This window comes from Camelus dromedarius, chromosome 23 (genome assembly GCF_036321535.1).
Source record: "Camelus dromedarius isolate mCamDro1 chromosome 23, mCamDro1.pat, whole genome shotgun sequence".
NCBI classification, from domain to species: Eukaryota; Metazoa; Chordata; class Mammalia; order Artiodactyla; family Camelidae; genus Camelus; species Camelus dromedarius.
In genome coordinates, this window is record NC_087458.1 from 11,417,743 (window position 1) to 11,429,599 (window position 11,857).

The 11,857-nt window shown below is 41.2% G+C and overlaps 1 protein-coding gene across 2 annotated transcripts; it reads left to right on the top strand.

The window, feature by feature from the left end:
- The first annotated feature begins 473 nt into the window (after nucleotides 1-473).
- Nucleotides 474-6,549, top strand: FCRLA (Fc receptor like A). 2 transcript variants are annotated; one of them, XM_010984405.3, is made up of 6 exons: nucleotides 474-591; nucleotides 3,524-3,538; nucleotides 3,812-3,964; nucleotides 4,283-4,549; nucleotides 4,993-5,277; nucleotides 6,086-6,549. In XM_010984405.3, exons 1-6 carry the CDS (start codon nucleotides 513-515, stop codon nucleotides 6,385-6,387), a joined length of 1,101 nt encoding a protein of 366 aa, XP_010982707.2. In that variant the 5' UTR covers nucleotides 474-512; the 3' UTR covers nucleotides 6,388-6,549. The 2 variants fall into 2 exon arrangements, with proteins under 2 accessions (XP_010982707.2, XP_031291754.2); XM_031435894.2 differs by lacking the exon at nucleotides 3,524-3,538 and having other exon boundaries at nucleotides 477-591.
- Nucleotides 6,550-11,857: the final 5,308 nt, after the last annotated feature.

The window sequence follows — 11,857 nt, forward strand, 5'->3', positions numbered from 1 at the left end:
ATATCTAATTTGGTGTCATTACCAATTTTCTTTCCACTTCTGTCTGGCTCCAGCATACTAGAAACCTGTAAACCTTGGAACGGGACAGGGCAGGACACCTGAATTCTCATCATTGCTCTCACGGTGATTTTCTTTGTAGCCTTCAAGCAGTTTCCTGCCTCCTGTCCCCAGTTGTTTCACCAGTGAAGTGGATAATTGTTGCACTGACCATTTCCAGAGTGTGAAGGCTAGTGGGATATCAGACAATTACATGCTTTGGAAGGGCTCTGAGCTTTATAGGGGAATTCTTGAACAATTGAGAGGGTTATCACTTCATCCATAGCCCTGAGGGTACTGATGATGCTGGGACCAACCTGGCCAATCTGAATGATAAAAGCTGATCACAAAGTTGAAAATAGGGTCCAGATGTGGGGAGATCAGACAGTTAGATTTACTTCCTCTTTTCTAATTTGAGAGGTTTCATGCTAAAGAAAATCAGTGTGTTAGAAGCTGGAGACCTAAACACAGTCACCATGAAGCTCGGCTGCGTCCTCACGGCTGGGGCCTTCTGCTTCTCTCCTGCAATGCTCTGGGCAGCCCAGATGCTACTGGGTAAGTAAAATGTTTGAATGTATGGAAATGGAGATATGCCTGACTTTGTGGAACGGTTCCAAAGGAAAGAAGCATGGAGTAACTTCAGCCCTCCAGAGAAGCAGTGTTCAGGTGGGATAGGAAGGACTGATATAAAGAGAGTTTGGTGTACAGGACTGAATGACTCATTCTGAATATAAAAATCTACAAACTTTTTCCATCCTGAAAGTCTCCTTGACTGTAATGCCTTCTTTAAATACAATCTCAACTCTTTTCTTCCTTTTCTCAGATAGATCTCTTAAAAGAGTAGTCTTCACTTACTATCTCCACTTCCTCACTTTTCACTCACTCCTCCACTCTCACAGTCTGGCTTCCACTGCAATTAGTTTTGACCAGGGTGCAATGACCATTACAGTGGTGTTGCACACTTTCAAATTCTTATCCTGCTAGACTACTCTGCTGCATTGCGCACGATGATCACTTAATCTTCCTCAGCATCTCTACTCCCCTGGCTTCCATGTACCATTTTCTCATTGTACTCCACATATTTCTCTTGGTCCCTTTGGTAGCTTCTCTTCTCTTCCCCTTAAGAACTGGTGTTTTCTACAGTTGCATCTTTGCTTCTCTACTTTTCTTTATATTCAAAATCTTCTTAGTGAGTTTATTTGTCTTTATAATTTTTACCACTGCAACTCTATAACAAAGAGTTCTAAATCATATCTCCAACCCTGATCATGCTTTTGAGATGCACAATCAAACATCAAGCTTTGCACAAGACTTGCATGTTTCACAGGTATCTCAGTACAAGGTGACTAAAGCTGAACTCATCTGTCCTCTTGGCCCCTTCCTCTCCTAATTTCATCTTTTACTATTTCTGATCTTGGTTAATGATATCCACCCAGACATCCAGGCCAAAAACTTGGGAGAGACAACCTAGATTCTTCCCTCTCCTTCAACCTCTACACATGATCACTTACCAAGTTTGGCAAAGTTTACCTTCTAAATTGGTCTTAGAGCTAGTCTTTTCCCTGAAACATAAGTAATGGTATCCCAGGACAAGCCCTCATCAATTCTGACTTGCGCTAGTCTAATAACTTCCTAATTAATCTCCATGTCTCAGCCTTGTGTCCTTGAAATAAATTCTGCACTCTGCAGCCAGAGTGATTTATAAAATTTAAGTCTGCCAGCCTAAGCTCCTTATCGCGGCACTCAAGCCCCACCCCCTCATAACTTGACCCCTATTTAACCTCTTCAGCCTATTCTTTTACCCTTTGAGTCTTGAAATTTATGCTCCAATAAATCCCAACCTGCTTATATTTACACATTCACACACCAGACTCTTACCTGTCTCTGAAGCTTTGCTCATACTGCTACCTTTACTTGAAATAAGCTCTCTCCATTGCCCTCTATTCCTCTCTCACTTACAAACTTCTAAGCACCCCTAAAGACTCAGCTTAGGTGTCATCTTTACCAGGAAATCATCCTTGAGCCCTCCTCTCTGCTCTGATGGCTGCCTGTGATAATTCTTTCTTATTACTTTCTTCCTCATGCTGAAACAATCTCTTCATATGCCTGTGCCATCCACTGAACTGAGAGCTATTTGTAGGCAAGGACAATGCCTTTTTGTTTTTGTTTTTCACTTTATCTTCTTTATCTTTGAGTTCTCAGCCCCTGCACTTATGCCCGCACAATAGTTTTGTTGAATTGTTTTACTGAACTCACAGAAACAAGACTGGGTGACTGTATTAAGATACAGCAAAAGTCCTGTGGCAAGAACTCCAGACATGGAATCAGATGCTCTGGTTTCAAGCTCCTCTTTTGTTATTTATTAGCTCTCTGTCACTTTGGAAAAGTCACTTCATATCTCTGAATTCAATTTTCTTATTCATAAAATGAGAATAATAATACCTCCCACATTGTTGATTGAGTGAAAGTGCCTAGTAGCCCAACGACATTTTATTTCACAAAAGGAAAGGAGGCTGAGTCCAGTCGAGTGACAGTGGAGGAACTGAAAAGGGGTAGCACAGTGATGAAGGGAGCTGACAGAGGATCTAAAGAAAGCACCTGGTAATGATATAATGAAAATTCGGAAGTAGAGAGGGGCCTTGCTAAAGGAAGTTACAAGATCAAAGAAGCGTATTGGGCCTTTGGGAGTGGAAGGGAACAAAAGCAAGTGGCACAGGAAAGGACAGAGTGGAAAACTGAGTATATGTGAATGGCCATGAGGCCAGAAGAAGGGGAGCGGCATTAAGAGGGACAAGAAGTAGTCATGGAGAGGGGAGAAATTTACCTTGCCTGAGTCAACAATGGAGGTAAGCGATAGATTGAGGAGATGTGGTGAGAAATCTGTAACTCTTAGTTTCAATCCCAAAGCAAAGAAAGAACTGCCCCATAATTACCAGTACACACTGGAAGTAGAGGGTCGGGGTAGAGAGAAGTACCATTGCCAGGGCAAAAGGGACAGAGGCCATCAAGGTAGACATAGCTGAAAAAGGAATGACCAAGGAAGAAGTTACTAAAAGCGATGTGATAGACAACATATTCAAGGATGAAGAACCAAGTGAATTTTGGGAGAATGAAAGTATGGAAGAAAGTCCCCATGGAAGTTCTGAGGACTGAAGTACATCATGTCTACACAGTGAAGGGAGAAGAACACTGATTTTGTACTCAGACATACCTGATTTTCTTCCTCTGCTCCCTACTCGCTTTTTAAATTTGGGGCATATTAATTGACTTTTCTAAGCCTGTTTATTTAAGATTTGTAAAATGGGGGTGAAATCACATACCTTGTGAAGATTTGTGTCATGAGATAAGGTGTGAAAGTGCCTGGCAGTGTCTGGCACATGATAAACAGCAAATGTTACAATCTGATCACCTCCCTTTGCCTCCTGTCCTGTGTCTGCCGGCTCTGGGGTCCTCACTGTCTTTGGTCTCTGGTTTCCTGCAACTGCAGCTGGATGTCATGCTGGTGAGTTCACCATTCTCTTCCCCACGCCCCTTCCTCAATCCACAGTTGGTTCACTGACAGCACCTGGAAGCCAGAGAATCAAGTCAAAAGTACCCTTCTGAGAGACCCATATGGGTCTCTTGGAAAAAAGATTTTTGGTGTCTTCCTATTCTGCTCTAAAAAGCATGATTCCCTAAGGAGAGGGAGGAGCCCTTGTGGAGGGCAATTTCCTGTCCTCCTTCTCTAAGTCACAGCGTCATTTTCCGGTTCTTCTCGGACCATGCCCCCCTTCAGTGGCCAGTTTGGAGGCACTCCAGTGTGAAGGACCTGTCAGCACCCAGGAGAGCAGCTGCCACATGGACGATGACCTGCCGGGCCCAGGGGAAGTTGACTTCCAGGTCAAGGGCTACACTTTCAGTGAACCCTTCCATCTGGTTGTATCCTATGGTGAGGTCCTGGGAAGGACTGACCAGTGCAGGCCTGCTCTTTCTCCCATTTCCCAAAGCTCCCCTTTCAGCCCACAGCCCACAGGAAGGTACCCTCAGGAAACTGGCTATGGAATGAGATATCTTCTTTCCCATTTTCAGCCCACAGAAGCCAGGGTGCCCCCTGTCCTGGGCCTTAGAGAATTTGCTCCATACTCCCAACCAGGGGTGAGAGTTACCTGGCCCCTCAGAGAAAGTTTAGCGGGGTCTGTGGTGGGCAGCTCTGGGGGAGCTCCCAAGAAGGCAGTGGGTCACACTCAGCTCTTGCTTTTGACCACAGACTGGCTGATCCTTCAAAGTCCAATCAGGCCCATATTTGAAGGAGACCCACTGGTTCTACGCTGCCAAGCCTGGCAAGACTGGCCACTGACCCAGGTTACCTTCTACCGGGACGGCTCAGCCCTGGGTTCCCCTGGACCCAAGAAAGAATTCTCTATTGCGGTGGTACAAAAGGCAGACAGCGGGCACTACCACTGCAGTGCTACCTTCAGTAGTCCTGGTCCTGGGAGCCCAGAAACAGCATCTCCTGTGGCTATCACAGTTCAAGGTAAGAGCTAGAGGCAGGTGGGGAGAGACAAAATGTCTTTCCCTGGAGATGGCAAGATCACTGAAGGTCTAAGGGACAGGCTGCTGGCAAATGTCCAAGGTGGGCTTCAGGAGGGGCAGTATCTCAGCATTGCCTTTTCAAATCATTCAGCTCCACTCCAAATTCAGCACGTTTTCTACTGCTTCATCCTACAGATCTATACTTCTCAATGTTCACTGGCTGGACATCTGGACTATTGTCAGATTTGCCCATCTTTGGATCTTTTCTAGTCCTGTCTGCTTGAAAAGAGAGAGGACCTGAAAGGTTCAAATGGAATTTTTCTAAGAGAACTCCTTCTGTATGGAAATAGGAGAAACAAAGTGTGACTGGGGTTCTTTCTTTGTCATAGGTCCACCTGAATACAGGATGGCTGAGCTACTCTTTCTCACCTCTCTCTTCTCCAGAACTGTTTCCAGCCCCAGTTCTCAGAGCTACACCCTCAGCAGTGCCCCAAGAGGGAAGCCCAGTGACCCTGAGCTGTCAGACAGAGCTGCCCCTGCAGAGGTCAGCCACCCGCCTCCTCTTCTCCTTCTACAAAGACAGCAGGACAGTGCGCAGCAGGGGCCCCTCCTCGGAATTCCAGATCCCCACAGCTTCAGAAGCCCACTCAGGGTCTTACTGGTGTGAAGCAGCCACTGAGGACAACCAAATTTGGAAGCAGAGCCCCAAGGTTGAGATCAGGGTTCAGGGTGAGTTAGTATGTATGTGTCTGTTCGGTGTGTGTGTAAAAAGGTGGGGAGGGAGAGATAGGATGATTGGATCGATGAGCTACGGCTCAGTGTAAGCAGGTTAAGAAAGGATACATAGGAGGCAGGAACAATAAGCCAGAGTCCCTGGTGATGGAAGAAAGCACAAACTGGGACCATGATGCATACCCCACCCAAGCAAGACCTGAGCCAGCTCTACAGCTGCTGCCCTGTAGATCATATACTCCCTGCAGGAACTCTGGGCATTTGTAGGAATATAGTATCTTGAGTGAGGGTAAAGTAGTCTGGAATTTATGCTCAATTCTGGGACCCCCATTAAGAGGGCTGCACTTGACTTGAAATATACCCAGAGCAGGTGTTCAGGGAAGTGAGGGGACTTGAGTCATGTCATAAGGAAAATAATGGAAGGGAGGGGAGACGCTCATCTTGAAGAGGAGGTGACTCAAGGGACCAGCAGAGGTGTCCTCAAAACACTGAAGGCTGACACAAGGACAAGGAATTACACTAATATCATACACAATAAGAGATTGACCTAGGACCAATTACCCCAGCATGCAGCAGGAATCTGATGCTGCCTTGAAAGAGGAGGAACTGGCTAATATCCATAGTCCTCTAATGATGAGGCCTCATTGATGAAGCTGTTCAAGCAGAGGTAACCAATCTTCAGATTCAAATTTGAACCTGGGCCCTGCCAGCCACTTTCAGAGAATAAGAAAGACAGAGCAGGAATATGAGTGTAGGGCTAGAGTAAGACTTCACTCTTATATGTGTTTCCTACCACACAATCCAGGTCCTTCCAGCTCTGCTGCATCCCCCACCATGAAGCCAGCTCCTCAGAAACCAGCTGCTCCAGAAACTACTTCTACAGAGCCCCCTGGACCTCTGCCTCCACTGTCTACCCCTTCTTCTAAGGATAAAGGCTTCTCCTCTTGTCTGCAGGTGCCAGACCCCCATCTGTATCACCAGATGGGAGTTCTCCTCAAAGAAATGCAGGATTTGAGGGTTCTTCTTGGTCACCTGGTCATGGAGATGAGGAACTTGTCTGGCCACTTGAAGCCTGAGACCACAAAGGGTGCTGCCAAATATGAATAAACAATTAACCTGCCATATTGTTCAGCTATTCCCAATAAATCCAAGTCTATTTTTCCTCTTTCTGCTTTATACTTTTGCAAAAATAGTTTTACAAAATGCACAATGTTTTGTTTGTAACAGAGATGGGTGAGTATAAATAAATTCGTACAGTTATAATTGGAAGTTAGCTATGACTGTGTATTCTCTCATAATGTGACAGCATAATCCTACTTTATCTAGACCAGGAATTGCCTTCTGTTGTCCAGACCAGAATCTGGTGTTTGAAAAATAGAGTTAACGTAGTAATCTCAACTAAGGGCAATCCTTCCCCATCCCAGGGGATATTTGGCAGTATCTGGAGACATTTTTGGTCGTCACACTGGGGTGAGCAGGACGTGTGTGCTACTGGTGTCTAGTGTGAGTAGAAGCCAAGGATGCTGCTAAACACTAAACATTCTATAATGCACAGAGCAGCCTCCCACAACAAAGGATTATCTGGTCCAAAATGTCAATAGTGCTGAGACTGGGAAACCCCAGCCTAAAAGAGGTGTCAGACTCTGGGGTGGACCTTTGCCTCTTCTACTTACTCTCCCCTCCTGGCCTCATTCAGCAAATATTAATTACATGCTGGTATTTTGTTGGCCTCTGCTGCATGCCCAAGTTGATGCTATGTTAAGTTTACATATACAGAATCTCTGTCTGTAGAGGGTTTACAATTTGGAATGAAGGGGCAGTAATGCTCCTGCCCATTAAACAATTAAAGCAGAGTATAAAAAATTCCCTGCAGGATCCTACTGGACTCAGAAATATGTGACTGAGCATAACATTGCCAGAACAGCAATGATTTAATTCGGATCTGACATATTTTTCTTTAAAAACATACATAAATCTATTTTGGTATCATAATAATATCTTTTTCTGTGCTTGGAATACTGTTGTGCATCCCTAACCAATGAGAGCTAGCCTGCCAGATTCTACAGTAGCCTTTGGTCAGTGAGTTAGCACACCATTTTATGACCTCAGCCAATAAGTGTTCTACCATGTTATCCTAAATCACGTGGTATGAGGTTATCCACTATAATCTTTCTTTGTGCTATTTATTCTGTGCATAGTTTTGACCCACAATGATTTACAGAAGATGTGTATATGATCGTTCCAGATATGCCACAAAGAAACAAAGGAATAGAATCATGCTGTATGTTAAAATCTGAGCTTTATTAAGGTTCCTATCACCCTCTAAAATGCAAGCTTTATGGTGGTTCCTAACACTTTCAAGGGGGATCAGGAGGCAATTGGGAATTGGTAAAAATCCATAAATATCACTGCAGCATGAGAGGATCAGTTAACAACTGTATGAATGGGAGTTGCAAGAAATGACAAGAGGTATCTCATTTGGTGCATTTGAAAAGTGAAAACTCAGTTGCCAGTGAACTATGCTGGATGTACCTCCAAAGACACTATGTAATAACCATTCTACATGGTACCATTTTCATGAATGCATTCTGTAAGCTCATGCTAAATAAGGAATTCATGTACAGATAACAGAGATCAAAGAAGGAAGAAATAGGTGCAGCTGGCTAAGTGTCACCCCTGTACTCCTCACCCATGTGTCTGTGTGGACCTCTGTCATCACACTGCATTTTAATTTTTACTGTCTTATTTCTATTCACTAGTTGGTGATCTCTCTGAACGCTCACATTGACTCAGTGGTGTCTAGTTTAATGAGGTATATTTAAACTTTCAGTAAATTTTATTTCCTTGAATTGAATTGGGTCAGTATAATAATGAAAGTCATCTTGAAAAAGATGAGAATTAAGCTGAACCTTAAAGAAGGAGTGGCACGTCTGGCATCAGCAAAATCTCCAGATTTTTCCCCCAAGGGATCTGGCTTAGGTCAAGGACTTGGGAGCCTCAGGGAGATTTCCTATCATCAGAGATGAGGAAGGCAAGAACAGAGCTGGAATAATGAGAGAGAAAAAGAGAGAGGGCTTTTACCTGTCTCCATCTGCCTGTCTAGCCTGGAGGTTGGGGAGGGGGTAGGAAAGAAGAATTGTTATACTGGGTTGGGTTTATGGCCTGCGCAGTTTAGGATTCTGTAACCCACAGAGGTCCTAATGCATATACACTGGATGTTAGAAATAAATGTTAGATCGCAAGCACATCTATTATCTTGTAAAACTGAATATGTGCGTGTCCAATAACCCAGAATTCCAAGTCTGGATATATATACTAAGAAATTTTAGTATATGGCTACCAGAAGACAAGTATAATAGCAATAACACTATTTGTAAAATAAAAACTCTGGAGTCAATTTTGTTGTCCACCAACAGAAAAATGGGTAAGCTGTATTATTTTTACAGAATGGAATACTACACAGCAGTAGAATAATGAATCATAACTACAATGCAGCAACATAAAAGAATATCAGGAATAGAACATTCAGTGAAAAAAGCAAGTCCCAGAAGAAACATATAGTACGATGCCCTTTATAAAAAGGAATGTATTGTTTAGGCATCACTCATACAAATGATAAACCTTTTTAGAAAGGCATGAAAATGGAAACACCAAGGTCAGGATAGTAGCTACTTCTGAGGGGTTAGTGGAGAAGACCATAGAGGAGGAGCACATAGGTAGACATAAGTTATTAATTTCAGAGAAGAGGGTATAGCTCAGTGGTAGAGTACCTTGCCTAGTAAGCACAAGGCCCTGGGGTCAATCCCCAGTACTTCCATTAAAAAAGATAAATAAATTAAAGAATCTAGTTAACCTCCCCCGCTAGAAATTTTTTTTTAAATTACTAATTTCAAAAACCTTCTCAGAGTAGGAATTTAAGCCTCCTTTAAATATATATATTTCTTTAAATCATCTTCAAATTCCTTTATGTTTTCTGCCTTTAACTTTTCTTAGAGATAATAAGAAACCAAATTTATTACCTACAATGTTAAATAGTTCTTTCCTTTACTGATCCCCAAGTAACAATACCAACCTACTAAAGACTGTCCCCATTATACTCTTAGTATTGCTGGCTTTGGAGAACCTTTGTTTGTTGACCTTAAAGTCATGACTGCAAGTGTTTTACACATTTTCCCAAGCTTTAATCAGGCCAGAAAAGACAGCTAATTTTTTCCAGTACTGAAGCACCTTCACATTAATTTGATATTTATGTGCAAAGTACTGTGCAAGGTGCCATCAGAAAAAAAGATAAATTTAACATGATCCCTTTTCTCAACGGAGAGTTCATCTGAAGTTTATGGAGGAAATTTGGCCTTATACAGATCTGTGGTTAGAAAAGGGAAGAACATTTTAAGAGCTTTCTCATATAATCGTGGATATTTTTCTTTGATGCTACACGAAAACCTGACATGGGGTAGTTTCTTAAACGTGAGTTGCATTATCTGACACCATATCAACAAACATTTCTTACTCTATTACAAAAAATCCATTGGTCTTTCTTGCACTTTAAATGCATCTTTTACCCATGCATTGATCAGTTGAAAAGATTGATTCATAGTTATGCAGATTTTTCAAATGTTGGTAGCATTTCATTATATACAATATTTTTAAAATCACATTTACTATCACCACCAATATCATCAGAAAAGTCTTTAATTACTAAAATCTGTCAAGCTCATGATAATGAATACAAGTTTTTCTAAAATTCTAATTTTCATTTGAAAGCTTAAATTTCATCATTGGCAATAAGTACTGTCAGATGTTTTCCTTGAAGTGACAGATTCACTTTGATCTCTTTTCAGAAAATGTCTGTGGAAAACCCAAGTCTGAATGACCATAGTGTTTCAGTCATTCTTTAAATTAAAAATAGTATTCCAAGAAAATAAGTGGCTGATTTAGCTCAGAACTCAATTGTGCAAGACCTGTCTCTGAAGACAGCCATGGTATTTCAGTATGGAGCAGAAGTGCATACTTCCCATTTCACTGCATAGAATATTAAAAAAAATGAGTCTCAATTTTAATAAAATTAATTTTTAAAATTATTTCATCAAGATTTTGTTTTTGTTTTGTTTTTGTTTTCTTACTGTGAATGTATGATGATTAAAAATATAGTTTGCTGCCGCTACCTTAAATTGTGCTAAGAAAACAGTTTTATCCCCCATTTCTTTGTGCCATAAATGTAAGTGTCAACATAGTGAAAAAGACACATAACCTCTTAGTATTATTATATACACAGTTTTGACTTTGGAGATCCTCTGAAAGGGTCTTAAGTACCCCCAGGTATCTTCAGACCAAACTGAGAATTACTGAACTAGATCATTCTTAAAGTGCAGCCTAACACTACCCTGAGAAATCCCAATATTTATGCATTTCTGAAGAGAAGAATCCATGTATCTTTCTATACCTAAATCAGTTCTCTAGATATAACAAAATAATTTTTGACCTCAACTTCAGGTCAATCATTTTAATATTTTTAATTGGATGCTTTTTTCTTTTTTTTTCTTTTTTCAGTTGAGGTATAGTTGACTTACAATACTGTGTTAGTTTCAGGTGTACAGCAAAGTGATTCAGTTTCACATGTATAATATTTTCCATTATAGGTTATTATAAGACACTGAATACAGTTCCCTGTGTTATACAGTAAATCCTTGTTGCTTACCTATTTTATATATAGAAGTGTGTATCTGTTAATCCCAAATTCCTATTTTATCCTGTTCCCTTTCCTCTTTGGTAACCATAAGTTTGTTTTCTATATCTGGGAGTCTGTTTCTGTTTTGTATATAGATTCATTTGTATTATTTTTTTAGATTCCACATAGAAGTGATATCATATATTTGTCTTTCTCTGCCTGACTTACTTCACTTAGTATGATAATCTCTAGGTCCAAATTGGATGCTTCTTAAAAAGTCTAAGTTGATTATACTACATGTTCTTTTATTCATTTATACATCTGTGAGAAGAAGCAACAGCTTTTGCATAGCATAAGAAGCAATCAACAGAGTGAAAGGCAGCCTATAAAATGGGAGAAAATATTTGCAAACTCTATATGTGATAAGGGGTTAATAAAGAACTCATACAACTTGATAGCAGAAAACCAAATAACCCAGTTTGAAAATGGGCGAAGAACCTGAGTAGACATGTCTCAGAAGAAGACACACAGGCACATGGAAATGTGCTCAAAGTGACTAATCTTCAGGGAGATGCAAATTAAAACCACAATGAGATATCACCTCACACCTGTCTGAACAGCTATTATTAAAAAGACAAAAAGAGAACAAGTATTGGCACAGCCATGGAGAAAAGGGAACGCTTATGCACTGTTGGTAGCAATGTAAATTGGTGTAGCCATTCCTGGTAAACAGTATGAAAGTTCCTCAAAAAATGAAAAATAGAACTAGCTAATGAACAGGAATCCCACTTCTGGATTTATATCTAAAGGAAATGAAATCAGTATCTCAAAGAGAGAATATACCTTCCCACGTTCACTGCAGCACTATGCACAATAGCTGAGAAATGAAAGCCACCTAAATGTCGACAA